This window comes from Conger conger, chromosome 10 (assembly GCF_963514075.1).
Source record: "Conger conger chromosome 10, fConCon1.1, whole genome shotgun sequence".
NCBI lineage: Eukaryota > Metazoa > Chordata > Actinopteri > Anguilliformes > Congridae > Conger > Conger conger.
In genome coordinates, this window is record NC_083769.1 from 26,589,509 (window position 1) to 26,613,064 (window position 23,556).

At 39.5% G+C, this 23,556-nt stretch overlaps 1 protein-coding gene across 3 annotated transcripts in view; it reads right to left on the reverse strand.

The window, feature by feature from the left end:
• The window catches only part of LOC133138366 (SLIT-ROBO Rho GTPase-activating protein 3-like), a 67,523-nt gene extending 47,337 nt beyond the window's left edge, over window positions 1-20,186 (reverse strand). For all 3 annotated transcript variants that reach the window (XM_061257024.1, XM_061257023.1, XM_061257022.1), the window contains exons 1-2: window positions 19,906-20,186; window positions 19,659-19,780 (exon numbers count right to left, since the gene is read on the reverse strand). In XM_061257024.1, the coding sequence (XP_061113008.1) occupies window positions 19,659-19,725 (67 nt within the window). In that variant the 5' untranslated portion in view covers window positions 19,726-19,780; window positions 19,906-20,186. The remainder of the gene's footprint in view (window positions 1-19,658; window positions 19,781-19,905) is intronic.
• Between the last annotated feature and the right edge of the window lie 3,370 nt (window positions 20,187-23,556).

A 23,556-nucleotide genomic window follows, 5' to 3' on the forward strand; every position in this document is an offset into this window, starting at 1 on the left:
ACTTGACACTGTAGCTCCCTCAAGTAATAAATCTAACTTAATCTGGGCTGTTTTTATCTTCCTCTGTGGTTTCCTACATTCACTGGGAAAATCGTCAACAGCTGGAGAATAAAATACTACAGGACGCATATTGTTCAAATCCATGTCAACCAAAATCTACAGTGCGTACACTGAAAGAAAAGTTCAGGCCTAATGTTGTTTACTTTTCCTCTCAAAAGGACATTTGATCCTTTACACCGACACATACTAGTAGTTAGTGTGCCCGTTATAATGAGAGCAAAAACAAATACAGTGACACAAAAAGTACCCAATGGCACACTCCAATTCTTGAAGAATGGTTTATGTTCTCATACATTAACCCTATTTGAGGCATGAAATAAGACTAGAAGGAGCCAGCGGGGCCCCAAAATACAGCATAGAAGACTAGGTGTTGAAAATACATTTAGCAAAGGATTAGCTTTCTTATTCTCACGTGAACACTTTCTAAATGACCTTTGTTTGGTCAGGACAAGTAACTGTCATCTGGACTTTCTATCTATATGACCTCTGACCTCAGGAAATTGAGATTTATATACGTACATGTATATGTACCTCCTCTTGTGTCTTTCTTGCCCTACTCAGGTGCTGTATTCAACTTAGCTGTTGGACTTCTTGTTTGATTCTGCTCTTGGCAACAGTAGAGCAAAGAAACCAAAAAAATATTATTTTGATGAACTCTTTTAGACATGAAACCACAGCCTGTTTTATCAGTATGCATGTAATCCTATTACTACTCTGAATCTGTATGGGATTCTAAATATATCAGGCAACATCAGAGCAAAGCAATAAAATACTCATCTCCACAATTTTGAATAAAACTAAATTAAAATATACTGTATTCATGTTTTGTTTAAAACCGCACACAAAAAAGTGTAGCACTGCTCAGAGGAATCTCATTTCACAGCTCATTTTGTATGACATTTAAAATGATACGATTGAGTCCTTTGTGCTATTCTGCCATTCAAAAATCTTACCAAGGCAAAGTTCTGAATATGAGCCGCCAGTCAATGCAGATTGTACATGCACTCCATTGAAATTAAATTAATTGAGAATCCAATCATTTTCTTAGTAATCTCATTGAAAATCTGAAAGGTATATACCACATTCAATGGCATTTGATAATAGGAAGGCAATGATATTTCAGATCATCTAAAATACACAGTGGTGTACATACATATATTATTGAGTATATCAAGTCATGTCAAACCTTTCATGTTTTATATAATCGAAGGTATGCTCTGAATCTTTTTTAATCCATTGTAATATCATGATAACAGTGCAAAATATTGTGATATGAATTTTAGGCCAAATAGCCTACCCCTAACCATCTGCTTTAATTTCACAGGCCTATTCATATGGTGTAACTCCTACAGCATAGTGTCAGGGAAATACAAAAAACACATATCAGCTTATTATGATTAAAGGGAACTGAACCAATGAACGATCCAGATGTTATAATGTACGTAATGTAAGAGTTCATGTTTCAACACACTGGTACTGGGACTCACCAAATCACAGCACTACATACAGTAAGAAAAAATGAAAAAGTAGGCCTAGCTAAATGGGAAGATGGCATGTGTTTTGTTGACAGAACAAAATGAGCATTCTGCATAATTAACCAATTAAGTCCAACCGCTACCACTTAAGAGAGGGTCTAAACATTTTTTATTGTTTTTTTTAGTACCTCACTTAATGCACTCCATTAGTATGATGTAAATACATAAACCCAGCATCACTCTTGTAGATTGAATAACCCATGGAAGCAGAAAGGAATAATGCATCCACATTACGAAAGGATAAATGAGCAGGGATTTAATTCCACAGTCCTCTCCGTTGCTTTGATATTTTTCCTATGCTATCATCATTACTGTTGCAGTGTGTTATACGAGCCTGACGCTCAAGGCAACCCAAGGCCCCCAGTGCACCAGACCCTTTAAATCAATCAGTCAGCCTTGACTGAGCGTGAGGCCAAAAAACGCTGTCGGCTGGAGGGTTTTCCACTGTGAGATCACCGCGCGTCAGCCCCCCGACAGCACGGTCCTGTACACCCCCACCCGCCACCACGGGAAGGCCTCACAGCTGAGGCAGAGCCAGGCAGACTGGGCTCACAGGGTTCATGCAAAGAGATGGTATGTTTACTTTAACCCTTCTCTTTTCGGTTTGACTCTGAAAAACGTGCCGTTTTGACTACACGCTATTACTACAGAGCTCAGAGGCCTTGTGCCGTAAAAACAATGAAGGCAAATATCTTTAGAATGCTATCTTGGAGGGCACTGGGTGTCCTGTGTTAACAGAAAATACAGCTGCATTTTACTGATGTGACATCACACAGCCTCTACAGTAAGTAGTATATATTACACAATACGGTTATAGAATACTACTGTAACTTTCCCTCACAGTTTCTAATAACCTGTGTACTTTTAAGAGGCACCTCTTAGTGGTGCTTTTAGCTTAACATTTAAGAAACAGATTTTATTCGACACAGGTAACTTACTGTAACAAGGTGATTTAAGTGCTTGGCCTGAATACTTTCCCTGTTTTCTCCTCATAAACACACTTTTTCCCCACCAAGAGTCGCACTGGCATTTGTCCCAGAATCACAGATACATGGTAGCATCACCCATCCATTCTCCACGACCTTGCTTATGTTCAGTCAAATGACGCTCCATTGAGGAAGACCCAAACCTTTTTTTTTTTCTCTAGAGGGAGAAATCGTGCTGAGCTGAGAGCATGTGGTAAAGGAGTTGGCTTTTGCATTAGAGGGACAGGGTGCAGGCCATCTGTTAAAGCTCTTGAGGACTGCCATTTCAACCAGGGCCCTGACCAAACCGTCAGGGCACTTTACGACACTGCCAAGATACACGCAGGCAAGACACCTCTGAACAGAACCCTTAGCACCTGGAAAAAGAGGTTCTGAAAAACATTGACACAGCAAGAGCACATGAAATTGCCGATTCATGATGTGCACAGACCCTAAATCAGGGCAGTTTATAGTTTACACTTTACACATTGCTAATTTATAAAACTGGATATCAAATGTTGCAATATTTGTTACATACAATGGACATGGCTGCAATGGTACTGTAGTGCCCAATCAAGAATTTAAATCGAGTTGAACATATCCATTATCCAGTGCTCCACACTACCATCTTACGTGGATTGTTCATGCAGCCAGATGTCTCCCCTCCTCATGAACTACCCATTAAAAGTTAATTTATAGAGCCCTCACCCCAGACTCCAGCTACATCGCCGGGGGTGGGGTGGGGGCAGGGGCAGGAACCAAACCATGAGCAGCTAAAGAACCGACAGCACACTGCATAGGGAAGGGCTCAGAACAGCGACATAAACAACCACTCAACAAAGAACCAGAGCATGAGTCTCTACACATAAACATAATGTACTGACATCCAAACAAACATGCCAAAAACCAATATGGTGCCATTTAGTGGTGTGGCTTAATCTATAACATTTCTCAATTTCAGCAAACAAAACAAAATAAAGTTTTACTATGGGCTTTGCCTGGTATGTAATTGTATGTGTTATTATTATTTTTTGTTCATGGGGTTTTGAAGCTGGGATACGCATCCACTGCAGAAGCTGAGAAAGGCTTTGAGGGCCTCATTGGTTATTGTTAATACTGTTTTTCTTTCCCATCTGTTATCTGCACTAGGTTATCGCCGCAGCATTTGTTCAAGACTGGACAATCTGGCCACAGTAACACTGACCACACTCTGGAACCATATTAGTCTGGCCAATCAGAGTAACCAAAACATGCAGCCGAAAATAAGAGCATAGTGTCACATACAAATGCTCACTGCTTACGTGTCCACACATCTGAGCCAGGACACAACATTAAAGAGACCATAAACAAACTAAAGCATTTCTCAAACTGCCAAAAAAAAACAAAAAAAAAAAACATAAAGAATAAAGACAAATCTTTTTTTCTACATAGTACCAGAACACTGACATATTCCAAATCCTCCATCATCATCATGTATTCAGCAACAGCAAAGGCTTTTTATTATTATTTTATTTATTTTTTTAAACTGCACTCTCGGGCACATTCCTCAGTCATACTACACAACTGAGTAAAAAATATGCGCTTGTTCATCGTTTATCCTTTGTTAAGGAAAACAGACTGCACATCCAAGGCATCATTAATTATTTACAACAGCTCTCGTGCCAAGAATGACTTAGGACCTGGGTAATAGATAGCTGGGCTAAGGAGAGAGCAAGCAGTTCCCCAGCTAAACTCTTACCAGATGTCAGTCCGTAGGAATGTTCTGCCGCCAAACAGGACCATTTAGCCATTGCAGATGGAAAGGGAAGCTTGCGCAAAGCCTTGAATGACAGGACCCCAACATACGCTATGCAACAGGGGTCTTTTCGAGGTCTGCACATGCCAATAAAACAGAGTTGGCAAGTCCACCACCAAAATGTCCATCACCCTCACTGCAGTAGACATGCTATTACACTCGATTTGAATATCCCTCGGTAAACTGCCTAGTGACTCAGATATTACATCATCACAGCATAGTGAAAAGTCTTTAATGAATTACAGCATTCTAATTTTAATTTAATTCAAACCAGAATGGAATAGTGAAAGGAACTTTATTTCGGATGAAAATAAATCTATTTTGCTAGTAGGATATTTCACGTATAATCGTACTGCTTACTTGAATAAACTTTCTGTTAGGGCTGAGATATGGAGCAACCCTCATTGCCAAACACCTAAAAGAATCATGACTCAGGGAAACTATTCTTTGCACTCAGCAGGGATTTCAAACGTTCCTCCCTCCCTGCAGGCAAGTTTTTAGGCCAGCTGAGGTTCTAACACGAGTACAAACCGCGCACTGGGACACATCTCGACATCTGTTATGTTACCACACAATATTATTTCATTAGATAGGCCCAGTTGTTGCTAAGCGACTATTAATGATTTTGTAACATGCACTTTTTCTCTCTGGCACATTAGTTCATGTGTTTCAAAGGCAGTCTGGGTTCAGTTGTGTTTCACAGCTGCCAGTCTCTATACAGCCTCTGGTGACAGCTAGTTAAACAATGAAGAAGCCCTTCTGTGTTGCCTGCTGAAGCCCATTGGCTGGAGGACCAGTGCGGCGGGAACAGCACAACGTGAGTGGCTGATCTCCAGCTGTGTCAGATCTTCATGCTCACTGAGGGATGTGGTTTGTCTCCATTTCTTTTTGAGGCAAAAGGGGCTTTTTCCTTTTCTTGCTTCAAAGCTGCCCGCAAACACATAATCACAAAGAATCACCAAAAAAGAGAACAGGTAACGAGGACAGGAGCCTGATACTGTATGTAAACTACACATAAAAAAGACCCACATTCATTTTTGTTTTAGCTTATATTAAGACAAGAGATTCAAAGGTTTTTACTGCATTGGATAGTGACATATGCAATTCTGTAGACAATGTCAACAGAACGTGCGCAGGTTGTTGTGGACTTACCTATTAGAGCCTCTATTTCAGGAAGGACTGTTAATGAGTTTCTCAATAGTGCGATAAGACATTTTATAGACATGGACTGCTTTTTTAAAGCCCATAAGTCCAAACCTCAGAAGTCAATTTCTTATCTATCATCACAGTAATTCATAATATGATAAATGAAACAGAAATTAACACACAAACACACATACACACAGACACACACACACAACAATCGCTTATGAGACCATTACAAGGCTAACAACAAAAGATGTTTATATGTTATGTTTATATACACACCACACCATCTAGCAGTCTTAATCATTTTTGATAGTGATCAGATATACTGCTTGCTACAGTCTATTAGAAAGACATTTGTTTCAGAAGGCTACACTAAGGGAAATTAGGATAATTGTATTTCAACCCTTATAATACTCTAGCTGTGAGGGAACATTAGGGAGACCATTACTTATATTTGTATCCATTATACAACATTAATAGAAATGTATCTGTACCTTTGGAGAGGATTTGAATGTTCCAATGTAATGTATAACCCTTTAATGTTCTGCTTCACTGTTTGGTAGAGCACATCATAATTTTTCCTTAGCTTTTTTCTTGATGAGGACATTAATAGGTTAATGCATATTATGTGTTTTGTTGATGGAAACAAAATTGCGATCCATCATTCAGCCAATCCTGATTTTTAACAGGTACTGTGCGTTCCATCAGCAGTGAAGCCTACACGTGAGCAATGTACCTTGCAGGACTGTCGGTTTGGTTATAGAACAAATAAAATGGAACTGTATGTTCTGCTTGAACTCATTGGGAAAGACAAATAAAATTCACTTCACAACCTGAAGCCATTTCTTGAAGGTAGTCGTCTTGTTAAATTGCAGGAATGCACAAAAATATTGTCTGCAATATAAACTATTTTGGAATGGTCAGCCTAGTTTTATAGCATGGCTATTAAATTGTTAAGGAAAAGCAAAGCTTTTGGCACAGCTGAAACGGTGTCATTAGTGAACACAGCAGCATGTTCCTGTGTACTTTTGCTGGTGCCATTATGGGGGGACTCACACACACAACCGTCAGATTTATCCTTGCAAGTGGCCTCATAAGTATGGTAATTACTCCTCCACAGCTCTCCCATACTACCTTTCTCACACAAAGTGTGACACCTCCCTCCCTGTTTGTTTTCGGCTCACCATGTGCTTTGACCCAGGATGAAATTAAGAACACATATGGTATGTATGGTCAACAGATTTTATATGCGATATGAACAATTTATTAAAATGACATAACCAAAGCTTTGGTAAGCAGACTGTTGCCCTGGAGAGAGAAAATTTAGAAATGTAATGCCAATATCTACTCAGGTTCAAACACTGCTGGACAACGTAGGGGTTAGAAGTTATGCAGTAGTGAAGACCAGAAATATTTAAGAAAGTTCACATTGGTCTGGTGCTCATACAACCAGATTTGTGAAGTGATAAGAACAATTTGCAAACAGCTTGCAAATCCCATTTTGCCTAACTGCTGTCAGGCTATCTTGGTATTAAAAAAAGAGCAGGTAATGCCAGAAATTGGTAGTTGGCTATACCAGGATACCCAACAGAAGAAAAGCTTGTTTAACAATACTCTCATGAATACACTATGCCAGCTGGCTATCTAGATAGATAGCACATGTTAGACCTGCATGATTTGGTGTTTTGTGTTGCCAATCTTACACATTACGGGCCAGTTTCACAGACTCTAAACTCAATTTAGTCCAGGACTAAGATTAATCCATGTGTGAAACCAGCCCTATATGTATGTCAATAGGCAGCATTAGTTGTGATAAGAATGGATTTTCAAAGGATTTTCAAAATCCATAAGACACATGACATCCTATTCAAACTTTAATTTTCAATATTCAGCAATTGGTAAATAAAATTATTGCATGCCTACAGGTCACTGCAGGACTCTGTGGAATCTTACTTGCAGCAGTCTGACAATTATGGGGGCAAAGGCTTAGAGGCTACGTAATAGTCAACTCAGTAATCCATGAAGGCAATTTCCCTATAGATATCATAAGATAAAAACTGGCCTTGCTGAAAAGACTGATGCATATACATTGGTGGGGGGAGTTAATGATGTGTTACACTGCGGTCATTAGAGGGTCCATTGCACTTACTGAATCAGTAAGGGAGTAAAACCATGTGTCCTAGTCATATTCCCAAAACTCATTTCAAAGCTCAAAGCATAAATGTCAAAATTATTTAAATTCCAAACTAACTGGTAGCACAAGAGCTCCCAGCTTACCTAACCGCAGTTACTTCTAGGGTTAGTTTAGTCAGCAATCTCAGGGCAAGTAGGACATAGGATGCTCATCCTTACAACTGCTTATTCGAGGTGCTGTTACTCTGTATTGCAGAAAATTAAAATCATATGAAATAGAAATCCATGGGGATACATTCATGATATTTCAATAAGCAGAAACCCACTTTCTGAGAATAGCAATTAGGGAATGATTACGTATATTATGATGTATATTTTCTCTTAAATGAAAATAGCTTGAGGCTACATTGCTCACTCAACAAAATCTTAATGAGTTCCCAGTCAGCCAATACTGAGAAGTCAAGATCAAAGTAGAGAAGAAAGCAAAGTGATCTCAATCCTTTTGCCATCTATAATAAATGGAGCAATGGATGAATCCAAGAAAGACTACAGTCAATGCCTTGGTTTCAGTACGACAACTACAACACCAGGTCAGTTCTGAGTAGGAGTCCATGGTGAAGGAGTAGCCAGTGATCCTTGACTAAATCCTGATCAACACACAGCCAGCATTCAAGAACCGAGGACAACATTCAGTCATGTGGCACTGGTTATAAAAACTCAAACCATAATACTTGATAGCATACGATTGTGTTTGTAAATATATAGGTCTACATCAGTAATGCAAGTAGCAACTGTTTACTGAGCTGAAATGACAATGCTAAAATCTTACTTACTATTAATGTCAGTGAAATGTTTAATAAAGTAGTAATATATTAACACATGAAACTTCAGCCGACAATTTCCTTCTCAGTTTATATGATTTGCCTTGTCAGAGTTTTTCTAGGTGTTAGGTAATGGCTTGCTTCCTGGGAACAATTTACTGTGATTTAGTGAAACTGATGAAGAGCAGGCAATGACCTCCGAGCACTGGGGATCACATCTCCTCAAAGAAGTTCAGATATGACTGGTGAGATGACCTGCTGAACAGATCCATCATGTCCATGCTGGGATGTCATCCCCAATGGGATGTCATTCCATCCATCTGATTACCCATGCTAGTTGTTCTGCCCATAAATACACAATTTAGCTATAGTCTCTCGTTTCAGAATGTAAAAAAGAAAAAAGAGCAATGTGACACAAGATTAGTCATCAAAGTGCACCGAAATTTCCCAACAAATTCCCAGCCTGACTTAATTCAGCCTGGTTATTTCTGATCTTAAAAAAACAAAAATAAAAGAAAACACAGACAAACACAAACAAATGTATGCAACAATTACAAACCACTGCAAATACGCAAAGCAAAAAAAACAAAATGTGCTAAAGGGATTTTTAAATGTGAGCAAGGGACAATATCTTGTGCATGAAGATATAATAAACACACTTCAGAGAAAATACTTTAGTCTTTAGTCACAGTCGGCTGAAAACACAGCAGATAAAGAACTCCTACCGCCAACCCTTCTACTCAGATGTGGGTTTGATTGGCCTGCCTGAGGGCATGCAGCCAATGGGGCAGGCAACCTGCTGTCCTCACGCCCGTCTCAGCAGGGCATGGAAGACAAACAATGGACAGATCTAATAAAACCATGCAACGAACTGCCACCATGCCATGCCAGGCGCACCATATGGCCAGGATGCACAACTGAGCGCTTTAGAGATTAGAGAGACAACAGCAATGACATTAACATCACAGAGCAAATGTTTCAAATGAAATCAAGATATACCCAGTCAATTCCACCATTGTTATCCACTTATCTGAACATAAACCACGGATTGGGATTATCAATTATTTTCTCTCATCAATGGTTACCTCTTCCCTTTATACAAATGGCCTCACTTTACACTGTTATACATGCACAGTAAGAACCCTGAAAGACATTCCGTAGCAATGGCCAACCCGAGGCCTTCATGGACACAGCTCTAAAGTTGGAACAGGATAGGAAATGTTGGTTCATTTGCCGTTTGTCCTAGGGATGGGCATGGTTAATCGATTAACTGGTTCACCGAAATGAACACTTGACCGAGATGGCCAACGTCTTAACCGGTTAGTATTTTATTTTGTTTTATTATTCATTCCTGCATTTTAGCGGTAGCTATAACTAGGCCTATTATTATATATTTTTTTACATTTATAAAAAAGCATGCCACTTGTATAATTACTAAGGATAGGTTGCCTCTTAATTTAGCTACTGTTGAGCTAAATAAAGGCTTTCTTGACCCCATGGAGCCAAAATATACCATCGTGCAAAATATACCTTGCACAGTGTCCAGAAAAACATCTGATCCAGAGAAACATCACACCACTCCGCAAGTCGTCTCTGCCCTAAAACAGGCACATCAGTGCTAAAGGAACTGTGGAAAGCACACAATAAGAAAGACTGAACCTATCCCAAGGCTTGCCCATCATGTATTCACAACCTTGCCTTACAGGATGTTCCTTTCCTTGGGAGAAGGGGAGAGAAAACCAGAGAATGGCATGCAGGAATTGTAGATGCCTGTATTTTCTCTCAGTGCTCTTGCGTTCCTGCAATTTGCCTGCTCTACACACCGGCCATTTTCTCAATAGTTTACTCGTTTCTGATTAATACTGATGGTTTGTCTGCAGCTTACAGCTTCTCCTATATTTGTGGCAAATATGGGAAACATTTCGAACAGCTGGAAGGCAGAAAGTGGAGAGAGTTGCAAAAAAAACATGATTTTTTCTTGAAATGTCTATTTGCCCTTTATTAAGGGCAATTAAACATTGTAACTCAGAAGACAGCACAGGCCTAATATTAAAACAAAGTTTTATCTTAAATAAATCAAATAATTTTCCACTTTGGCAGTGTTCAAACAACACTTAGTCACGTGAATGTGAATATGGTTTAAAATCCATGTTTTTTTTAACCCCCTGCTTGATGGAAAATTACCCATCACCAAACTTTCAGGACATAAGACAAGAAGAAACAGCCCTGAATCACTAATATCAACTGAAAGTCTTCCAAAGGCATGTTCAGTCACACACAATGTGGCACACCCTGTTTGAACCTTCAAGACATTTTTACTGAAATTGACATAAAAAATATATACAGGACATTGACAGACATCTTTTCTGAAACCACATCATCACTGGAGTGGCACAGATGTTAAGTCACGCCAGGGAGTGCCATCAAATGTTATTTTAAAGTCAATGCTGCTGGGAGGCTAACACAAGCAGACATTTCTGTGCCAGATCCACATACAGAACACATTCCTCCATTTCACATGTGAGGTGAATAGTGCATTAGAGCACATTTCAGCTGAGGAGAGGGGAAAAGTTTTCTGATTTCATCTGAACAATAGTTGCAGCCAGCAGCCTCTACCGTGACTATTTATCAACACCTCTGTTGCCATGCCTTTCTTTGTTATTTTTAGAAAATAAGAGCAGAACTACACAGAATTCCCATCATGTGATCCATTCCTGTACACCACTTAGAATTCTCCACAGCTCACACTTGTGTAAGGAAACACTACGAGCAAGTGTAAATTGCCATTCATGTGATACCATGATAAAATAAATTTCAGTTTGTGTGAAACCCTGTGGTATTAGAACACTGAAGCACTTGCACTTTCATTAAATTCTCATTATGTACACTCCAGGCAGGGACGTGGTGTGTTCTCTGGCATTCAATCATGAAATACTGACCTACATTTATAGTTTGGGGGAAATCACAGGATTCGAATGGTTCCCCAACCGTCAGTTTGAAGTCACATCAGTTACAGATGTGTGGATCTACTGGTCGATCATTGAAACATCAGGCTTTAGGAAAAAATACTTCTGCAAAGGATGTGCTCGTGTTGCCTCACGAGAAAGGAAAGTTTAGGAGTTCTTCACTTCCATTTCCAGCTTCTATTTAACAGGTTGGAATGTCCTTAAAAATGGCAGACATCGATCAACTGCTGGGTTAGGAGAAATAAAAGAGGAGAAAAATAAGCGATCACACTGTTGCACCTGAGATCAGAACATAATGGAGAAGTAAAATGACTACCTCATTTTTTGTGCTTATGGGAGCTGTTAAAGGCTGATAATCAAGGATCAGTGTGCATAAACAGCATTAAAACAGATTGAATGTGCCATGGCATAATTTTGATGGGGTAATTTGACTTAATTGCTTAAATAAAAAATCGTAATATGACTTTTCTTAAAACCGCCAACGTTGGCAGCAACAACAGAATGATAACAGGATGAATGTCTTATATAGTAATTCATTACAATAAAAAAGCACAAATCATTAAAAAAAAGAAATTGACAGTCAAGAAATAATAGGCTAATTATTGTGCTTCTGTACTGAACTTCCTGACACCCTGATGAAGGCAAGTATTGCCAAAGCAAAGTGGTATTCGACTGCAACGTGTTTTTTAATAGGACTACTTTGGTTTCCTTGACAAATTTCTTGGTTATGCTTTCTGATTTAGGCTAAAAGTTCAAGAGAGTGCCCTTTTAAAGAGAAAAGAAGCATTCCACCAGCTTCACCTGTCACAATTATTTTGAATATAAATTTTGCCTAGGTGTGCCAGGGAAGAAATACCATACAAAAGGCTTACAATACTTTACTGTTAAACCCTTACAAGCACCAGAAATAAATTAGCTACAATTCAGAAAGCAGAAGTGTAAGAAGTAATGTAACAGCACTACCAGGGCAGAAATGCAATGATGCAGGCATACTAGCTGTGGGTTCATGAAACAAAAATGCTTATTGTCTGTGGAGCAGCAATATCAGACAGGCAGCTGGTGGCAGAGAGCACAGACGTGTTCAGACTGATCAAAAATGCAATTATGTGAATCGTCATCTGCCAGATTTACCTGTGTCAGCTGTAAAAGCTCTGCGTGGAAGGGGAAATAGAAATTATATCACTAAGATGTCTGCATCTCTAAGGTCAAGGAACAACAGCATACACAAAGATTGTTTAAGGGACGAATTCCCAAACTGTGGGTCATGGAGAGTTGCCTGATATGAGGATGGTGTTGCCTGAAAAGTTGAATAAAGTAAAAGAAATGTAAAAGTTAAGTTTTCTTGTTGAACATATCGAAAATCACAATAACCCAACTACTGGTATAATAAAGCAAAGAGGTGTGAGATGCATTACAGTATGTCGTCAATGTAGTCATGGCTAAAAGATGTTGATATGCACAAGGAGTGTTAAAAAAGGATACAATTGCCATTGCTTCCCATGAATCTATACTCAATAACACATCATGACAAAGTGAAAGCATGTTTAGACATTTTTGCTAATTAATTCAAAATCAAAAACTGAAATCTCACCCTTAATTCAGTATTTTATAGAAGCCCCTTTGGCAGCAATACCAGCTTCAAGTCTTCTTGGATAAGTCTCGACAAACATTGCACATTGGATTTGGGCAGTTCATCCAATTCTTTTGGAGGCTTTTGTGTACTGTGGGGGAGTGAGGTTAGGACCCGGCAAAAAGAAGGCGAGAAATCTTAACAGAAACAGAGTGAGTGAGATCACCAAATCAACACTCAGCCTCTCGCTCCTCCAGTAATCCCAGGAGAGCGCAAACAAGACCCAAACAGGTAGACAACGCAGCTGCCTAAATCCAGCCCAGCCCATCACAGAGAACAGAAAACAGCAGACAACAAGGACAAAAAGATAGAGTTAACAAGGACATCCTAGCCCCTGATTCTAGCCCAGGGCCAAGGGAAGTTCCTGCGTTCCTTTTGATAGAAAGGAAAGCAGTCCTCCGGCTCACTTCTACCTAGCTTGGTGAACGTGGCAAAAATGACGAAAGACGTACACAAGGCAAACTCAGCCTCTAGTTCTACTAGCAGTGAAAGAGCTATCATGCTAGAAGGTAATAGGTACACAAATGAGTACACCACGGAGACTAAGACACAGCACAGGATGAGAACAGAAACAGACAGGGGTGACATGGAAATCTTAACCTCTAATTCTAGTCCAAAGCTGAGGGGCGTTCATACATTGCTTTCCGTAGAAAGAAAGGCAATCCTCTGATATCCGAATCCCCAACTTTGTGAGTAAGGAAAATAGTGATGAAGGGAATAAACAAAGCAAACTCAGCCAAAAGCCCTCCTAACACTGATAACATGTGGCGAGAAGGAAATACATACAGAAGGCGTCTGCCAAAAGTAGGCGCAGCACACCACAGAGAACTGAACACAGCACAGGACGGGAACAGAAACAGACAGGGGTGAAATGGAATCTTAACCTCCAATTCTAGTCCAAGCCTGAGCGATGTTCCTGGGTTGCTTTCAGGAGAAGGGAATGCAGTCCATCTTTGTAAATACACAAAGCATACTCAGCTTCTAGCTCTATCAGCAGAGAAAAAGCTATCAAAACTAGGCAAGAAGGGAGTAGGTACCCAACGGTGTACGGTATACCTGGCTTTGCAAATAACAGAAAATAGTGAACAAGACATAAACAAAGTAAAGTCAGCCTCCAGCTCTACTAACGATAAAAGAGCTGAAGGAACTGCGTAAACAAACACGATTGCCGAAATTGCCGGTCTCCGTGACGTGCCGCATCAAATTTCGGCAAACAGTAGAAGGTGAGAACAAACAGACAGGGGTGAAAATGAGAATCTTAACCTCTAATACTAGCCTAAAGTGAAGGAAGAATGGATTGCACTAAATATCAAGACATTCTAGAGGCTAATGTTCAAAGGTCAGTCCAGACATTGAAGTTGAAGAGACGTTGGGTATTCAAGGCAATGATCCAAAGCATACCTCAAAATGAACCATGAATTACCTCTAGGAATGAAAGATGAAGGTTTTGCAATGGCCACCACAGTCCCCAGACTTAAATATTATTGAAAATCTGTGGAGAGATCTCAAACATGCCTAAAAAAACCAAATAATCCTCCTTTAAAATTTGAACAAATGCATCATGTTTAACATTGTACCATTGAGAGGTCAGGTTTGCTTGTGTTCACCAATATATTAATCGTAAAAGGTTTTTTGACCAGGGGTGCCCAAATTTTTGCATCCAACTAATTCTGGGCTTTGGCTGGGCCACTCAAGGCCAGCATTGTCTTGGCTGTATGCTTGGGTCATTGTCGCGCTGAAAGATGAACCGTCGCCCCCGTGTTTGAGGTCACATGCACTCTGGGGCAGGTTTTATTCATGGACCTCTCTGTATTTGGCTGTACTTATCATTCTCTCAATTCTGACCTCTCCCTGTCCCTGCAGCTGAGAAGCACCCCCGGAACATGATGCTGCCACCACTATGCCTCATCGTAAGGATAGTATTAGCCAGGTGATGAGCAGTGCCTGGTGTTCGCCAGACATAGTGCTTTGAGTTCTGCCCATTCAGGCAGAACTCCAAGCGTGCCATCATATGCCTTTTGCATTTGTTTAGCCACTCTATTATAAAGGCCTGACTGATGGAGTGCTGCTGAGATACAGTAGTTGTCTCTACAGAGGACTTCTGAAGCTCTGTTAGTGACCATTGGGTTCTCCCTGACCAAGGCCCTTCTTGCTCGGTTACTCAGTTTGGCCGGACAGCCAATTCTCTGGCGGTTCCAAACTTCTTCCATTTCACAATTATTGAGGCTTGGAAACACTCAAAGCTTTAGAAACAGTTTCATATCCTTGCCCTGATCTATGCCTCACCACAACTTTACTGTAGAGGTATATAGAGGGGCGGCCTGTAGCGTAGTGGTTAAGGTAAATGACTGGGACATGCAAGGTCAGGGGTTCAAATCCCGGTGTAGCCACAATAAGATCCCCACAGCCGTTGGGCCCTTGAGCAAGGCCCTTAACCCTGCATTGCTCCAGGGGAGGATTGTCTCCTGCTTAGTCTAATCAACTGTACGTCGCTCTGGATAAGAGCGTCTGCCAAATGCCAATAATGTAATAGAGAGTTCCATGGACTTCATGGCTTGGTTTTTGTCCCGACATGCAGTGTGAATTGTGGGTGTGTGCCTTTCTAAACTATGTCCAATCAATTAAGTTTGCCAAAGGTGGACTCCAATCACATTTTAGACATCTGGAAGGATAATTAAAGGATAACAAACAGGAAACAATTGACCACAATTGCCACAGCAAAGGGTCTGAATACTTATGTGAATGAAAGATTTCAGTTTTTGATATTTAATAAATAAAACAATGTTTTCATTGTGTCATTATGGGTTACTGATTGTAGATTGATGGGCATTTCAAATCACATCTACAACACAATAGTGTGTGAAAAAACTGAAGGGGTCTGAATACTTTCTCAAGTCACTGTACTTGATTATGCGCATAATACCATAAATGTGAGAGAAGTTTGATAACGTTGACTTGACTTGGGAAGACTCACAGGACAAGCTCCCCAAAGGAGCATGAACCTAAGTAAAGCTTGGTTCAGAGGAGAGACTCACTGAGACTGTAAGGAGTCAGTTACATGACTCAACTGCTATTAGTGTGGAAATACTGGATGAAATCATATGCAAAAGAAGCAGACAGAAACCTACATCCAACTTTCCATTCAGGAACATTGATAGGGTTAATTGCTTTCATAGTTTTCCAGCGGCCTTTCAAGAACCCTTGCTTAGTTCTTGTCGCTACCACTTACAGTCATCTCCTTTCCTATATTATTCATGTCGATAGCTTACATTATTAACAACCGTTTTCCTGCTAAGTACGCATAGTACCTGGCACTTTGTTTTTGAACTTGAATTGCTTCACTGCCTCTATGAAATGCAGTGACTTCATTATCAAGGGAAAGGGAAGTCAGCTCCCTTTAACAAATAAATTTCAGCGATCATGGTTTTTATCAGAGCATAACTGATCAGGACTTGTCTGCTGAAAAACACAAGCTTATGAATACACAGTACAGGTTCATTCTTGCATTATTTCCAATTGCATCTTCCAATTGCAACATTTTAACACTAAATTACCTAATATCTGCTCTGTGAAACATGTTCTTAAGTACTGTCCTGGAGTTCAATCAATGAAATACAGTCCGCTCCAGAATTATTGGCACTGTTAATAAAAATATGTTTATTATATGCATATAATAAACAACACAGATAATAATCAATAATAAATAAATATGTTTACATGTTTATTTACAGCCTGATGGACCTGCTGTGCACATAGTCAGGTGTAGAAAGAATAACAGATTTTAAAGGTCCTGAACCTCAAATCCTTGACTGCATGGGAGTGTACAAAACCATAATCAAGGGATATGGCTTTTTTATATTCTATGTCTTTCCGTCTGTAAATCTATATATTTGCAACATCAGGTTTTCTAAATTAAATTGTCTGCTTAGAGCAGATGCTCAAAAATAAGCAAGAAATATCCAGCAAGTTCTGCTTCTGCTGAGTTAAGTATAAAACCAACTTCCTCTTTTTCCCCCCCTAAGTGTTTCTTTAGAAAAATATTACTATGTTAGCCATATGTGAGTTCTGCTTATCCTACAGGCAGGCTAATGCCAGACACTATGGGCATTATGTACAAGAGAAAGTACATATGCTATTGGCCTAAATCTCTAATTCTAACAACATTCATCAACCCTTTGTGTTGGTGTGGACATTTTGACCAATAAATGGCATAATTTTAAGAGCAGTTAGCTACCTTTTCGTCTGGATCAAGCTCATTGCTGTATGCTAAACTGGTATGACTATGCTTTTCTCTCCTCCACAACCCCAGAATGACTAAGTTGTTCTCTTCAATCAAATCACACATCCTAATACACATCAGTTATCCTTCAGCAATTTTAGGAACATTTCCACAGAGTGGACTCATGGACTCAAAAGCTTACCGATTTCTCCCAGAACCAGAAGCTCCATCTGTTTGCCATTTGGAAAGGTTTCTAAGTCTGGTTTCATCAAGTTTCAGCAAATGTTATGTTATAGATCAATTAATTTTTGTCAACGCCTCCAAAAGGAGCCCCACCAACATAAGATAATGATTTGTCAGAATAAGTAACTAAGCATTGATTTATTTGCAAAGAATGTCCCCAGAAATTCAGCAGACATACCTCACATGAGAGGAACAACCTGGTCAGGCTCATGGTACTCTAAGATTAACCAGGTAAGTGTACCAACAAAACACTGAAGTCCGGAAAACACTGAAGCCACTAATGGCATGAAAACAATTCCAACCCTGTGATTGTGACATACAACATTTTAAATATGTGAAAATGAGTCCACATGTAGACATTAAATAATTTAAACTTCAATTGTCATCTCATATCAGCTATGTGAATAAGTAAGGTTTTACTACATTATAAGTAGATGTTATGACAGCAACATACCAAGCAGACAAATGCAGCATTTAAAGGATTGGACTCTTAAATATCTGGCACGAGTGGAGGAGGAGGTCATAATCTATCCATTACTAAACTTTCCAATTCACAGCCCAAAGGACTGATGTGTAGCTGCAGACAATAAGCCTTCAGCCACACAATTTCTGGTGCCTCTTGAGGACACTGTCAACAACGATCGCTCATTGCAATGCAGTGGAATTTGTATCTGCTGTCAAGATTGTGGGAAGCCTGTCACCTTGTTCATGAAATTTCAATCAAGTTCTGTGGCAACACATGTTCAAAGCTTAGCCTCAAAAGCTATCAGTGACAAAGGCTGTTGAGATACCATGTATATACGTGACTGACCCCATGCATCATAACTTATCATGATGTATATGGGAGCTCTGTCTGCATTTCAAAAAGTAGCTATACACACACACACACCATACATAGCCTATGCCTTTAGAAAAAATATTTCAAAATAACACCAAAAACTGGATGTTATTTCTGATTTCAGATGTATTTCTGATTTCTCATTGAAAGAGACCTAGTGTTATGTTTCTGCTGAGACCTTGTTGGCAGATGTTTGATTTATAAACAATTTTCGAGTTGCATCAACCTAATCGAAAACTTCAACTGACTGCAGCTGTTGTCCAGATGTGACAGTTTTGCTGGAATTGTTGTGGTTGGTTTTACATCCAGCGTAATGTTTACGAACAGACCGCTAATGCAATTCTGTGCCTCTGAGGTAAACGTCTGATTTGTTCCGTATTTCTGGAAGGAATCTATGAAGCGAGTCCAAGTCCACCCCATCTGTCCGCACCATCGAGATATCCTCACGCTCTTCCTTGCGTTACGAATGTTCCCCTGAACAAAGCGTGCGCGAGCAGCATGACGCTCGCATAATTGACAAATTGCAACCATCAGCCGTGCATGTTAAATTCAGTGAAAGCTATTCTGTGAGGATACACATACGCTATTTGTGAAACTGCACCTCTAGAGTCAGAGTAATAGAAATCGTTACTTTAGCTGGCAAAGTAGTCTCCGCACATGTATCTCTAACTTTATAACTCTGTAATAACAATTTCAGATACTGCATTTGGTAGGCAATTGTGGTGATGTGAACAAACAATTTAGCATTAGAGCGTGAGCTATATTTCTTCATTCTATCTTGCATCTAATCCTGTCATTTTACTTTGCAATGTCTACAGCTCTTCTGCAATCAACACAGGCCATAAGATCATTAGTAGCTACGCACTCATGACATTAACCATCCTCAAACTGAATGGAAGGTCGCCCTGCCTAGATTGGCAGTAGTTTACCACACTAAACGTATGACTGCTTACTGGAACAATTGTTTCAAAATCAGACTAGCATTAACAAGACAGTACATCCCACTCAATTTGAGATAAGTAACCGGGCACAGCAGATTAGCTGATATTTTCCATGCCTGCACTGCCATAATTTGGGAGGTAGGCTAGCTGGCTTTTTTGCAGAATATAACATCCCCTTGTGATTTTTTCTTGGGAATCCCGACTCTGCAATGCAGCCTCGAAGACAAGAGTAGTAGCTGCAACCCGTTAGGTAATTGTTTATGAGAAGTTTCTACAATAGTCGATTGTTTTAACCCTGCATTTCTTAAGTGATTTACAACCGTTTACACAATAGCCCAAACCGCAGAAATAAACGCTGCAAACCTTTCACTTGTGTCTCGTACTCCCCGATGATCTCCTTGTCCTTCTTATATTTAGTTTGAGATGACATGTTTCCTGAGGTATGAAAAGATGAGCGTAGTGCGATGTCCAATCTCACGGAATTCCTGTTAAATCATACGTTATATTCTCAGTTGATAGGCTGTACAAACATTACATTTTTCACTTCACAACAAGGAAAGAAAATCGTGAGTGCGTGCAATAAACTTCGAATATAAATTGTTATGCTTACCTGCGTTAGGATTCTAGGCTACTTGCTTACGCGCAAAGCAATGCTATTCAGTGCTGCAAGAAACGAGGGCTGAGGGCTCCTCCTATCTTGCGATTGCATGCCACCCAAAAACCTCAAACGCTACGGAGAAAAATCCTTGTTTAATACAAGAAAACAAATATTTTGCGAAGGATCCGATTGCATACATCCTATATAACAGCTATAATTTGCTTGGATTTCGTTAAATGCTAGCGTCTGAGAGTAGCCACAGTAAGAGTATTGCAACCACTACTCCTCGCAGTCTGCACATGAAGTTTTTCTGCTGCAGAATCAAGATGACATGAGGCGGGCGTCACACAAGACTCCGCCCCATGTGCCTCTCCTTTCTTTCAGGTCCTGTTCAGCTCATCTCAAAACTATAATTTCATTATCATGGTTTGCGTTAAAATTCCCATTTGGTTGCCGGGTGTGTCAAGTGGAATGTTTTATTTTGCGGGGCCGAAATCTTGCGGAATCCTTTAAAATAACCCGTAGAAACCCAAGCCTAAATATAGCTTATGAATGGTACGTGTGTGCCACCGAGCTTTAGAGTAAGCACACAACAGAGGCGCAATCTGTCTATTTTGTGGTGCCATCTATGATCCCCTGATTGTTATTTTCATTTTGTCCAATAAAGGGAAAATCATTTATCAAGATGTTCTGCCCCATTAAGGGGAGCAATGAGCCTTCCTGTCAAGGCAAAGGATTATGCATTGTCTTTCTGGGTAACTATTTTATCTGACTGCTGTCATTTGGCCCCCTGGTCAGGCCATTATATAAATGAGAATGTGTTCTCAATTAACTTGTCTGTTTAAAGATTTGGTAGATTAAAGATACTATGTAATATATTATGCATCTAAAAATATAGGAACATTATTGAGTCACAAGGTTGGTTGTGCATGTTGTAAAGGTCTACAGCACTTCACACAACACATCTTTAGGACAATGCAGTTGCAACGAGCCTCTTCAGATAATTTCTCTTGCCACACTGAAATTTAAGACAATATTGGCCTTGTCTATATGCTCCTTTTTAAATTTATTTTAAACCCCATTAGTTATTGCACATGCAGCAGCTAGTCCGCAGGGAATGTGTGAAAACGTGCCATTAAGGAACATTACTATCAATGGTATAAATGTGAGAAGTGTATAAAACACATGAAAAATGATATATATAAACATAAGATTACATAGAATTCTATACTACAACAACTACTACTAGTACTACTGCTACAAACTTTGACTTTCATTCAAAAGTTTAGAAAAGCAATTGAGGTATATTCATGTTTTTGAAAGAAATTGATAGTTTTATTCACAAAGGCAGCATAAATTGTTCAACAATATAGCCAGACATTGATAATATTACTAATTACTATTACAAATCAATCTTTACATATGACAGTAAAGCCCCATTTTCAGCAGCAGCATTTTAACTCCAGTGACCTAAAAATAACCTGTGTTATCTCATCCTTAAGGACTCTAATGCTAACTGCTAATGTGCTAATTTGGTATGAGAGAAGCCACTCATTATAATAATCACAGATGAAAACAATTGTGTTGTTAAATGAAGCTAAAAATAGATTTATTTCCGTTGCTACACTATCTAGTACACTGGCATTTCTACAGTTGGGATTGTTGGCAGGTTTGGTGTTATGACATTGAATAAAAACAATACAATTAATGCAATGTGACAATTGGTTTGGGAAATTATTGACATTGACTTGACTGCCTAAAAGTTTTGGCAACATTGCTTTAAACAGCATGATGAGAATGTCATTTGTTCTGCCCTCTGTCAAAACTCCTGCTTTTAAAGGTATTTGTTGAATGTAACTATTCAGGCTGATTTAGAAAGTGGTGGTGAGTGGATTTACACTTGTAGAAAAGACTCATCATAGAACATTAAAAAAGCATTGATCTATATTACTGTTTCTATTCTGCCAAATGAAATACGTGGTTTCTATTTTCTCAGTCCAGGGGAAGTGAAAATCGCCACCACACCCACTAAATATGACTAAGGCCCACATAATATCTCACCAAATTCATCTGTTATGAGTAAACCAACATTCTTAAGTATATGTTACGTTTCTCTGTAAATTTATTCTTTCATTTAAAGATGCATCACACAGCAGTATGCCTGAGGGCCCTGTTTTCACCGTCAATGCACAATTGGCTGTAGGTGTGGTGGAGATTTGGTTTCATTACAACCAAACAGATCAGCCAATTTCTTTCATTCTAATACTACTGCCTCACAGCACACTGTCATTCATGTCAGATATACTTGTCTGGGAAATGCAGTCACCATGTGCACATTCATGGAACCTCAAAAAACTGTCCTGAGGCAAATTATGTTGTCGAATTATGCAGAATCCTCACCAAAATGATTACCCCAAACTTGGGGATCTGCAGCATAGCTCTCAACTGTTTTGCTTCCTGCCTTGATAGTTGCTCTTTGATGGGAGAAGCTACTGCATTAACCACTAAACTAAATCAGCAGAGTAGTTAAGCCCTCTTGAGCAAACAAGCCTGTTCTCCCTTCAGTCTCCTGACAGGAAGTCTATGCTTCCCTTTAGCACCCCCAGTGGACATTTCATTTTCAAACTGCAGCAAAGTGTACCTGGGAGAACATACTTGCGGTTCTAAAAAGAAGTGCTGAGAGGTACAGAGGGCTCCAGAATTATTGGCACCCTTGATTAATATTCACAAAAAGTGCTGTAAACTAAAAAATAATAGTAATTGACATAAGACAATGCATAAAACCACACAGATACAGGTCAGGAGGGTCAGTTAATGTTTGCATCAACCATCACAATGGGGAAAAATGTGATTTAAACTGACTGGCATGACCGTTGGTGCCAGATGGGCTTAATAAGTCGAAAAAGGGTTGTATCTGCTTGGAGCCTAGTCACTTCGACGCTGTATATTTGAAGCTCAATATCACAAAACACTGATAGAACCTAATAATTCCCAGGTCATGATTTTGGTAAGGCATGTGAAAAACCATAGGGTTAAATAATAATAATAAAATTATTGGCATTTGGCAGACGCACTTATCAAGAGCAACGTACAGTTGATTAGACTAAGCAGGAGACAATCCTCCCCTGGAGCAATGCAGGGCTACGGGCCTTGCTCAAGGGCCCAACGGCTGTGCGGATCTTATTGCGGCTACACTGGGATTCGAACCACCAACCATGTCCCAGTAATTTACCTTAACCGCTATGGTACAGGCCGCCCTAATAATAATACATGTAGCGCTTTTCAAGGTATGCTTTACATAAAATGAATTTTACTCTATGGTTTAAGGGTAATGGAAAACATTACAATTAGCCATTGATATTTTATTTATGGGCACAGGTGACTTTACCAGAAAGGAATAAAATGAAGAAGGCGCTATATACTGTGTATTATGATTACATTTTTTTGACCATATACTTAAATTTTGCTTTCAATAACTATACTTCCTGTGAGTATATACTGTATTTCAAATACCGGTATGTATGGAGAACTATGATATTTAAATTCAGACAATGACTATGTACCAGTATATGCATGTGAGACAGTAAAATGGGGACTGGACAGGGGTTTTTCACTGTTGGGGGAAGGTGTGTCAGATAAAAAAAGCAATGCCATTGAATGTCT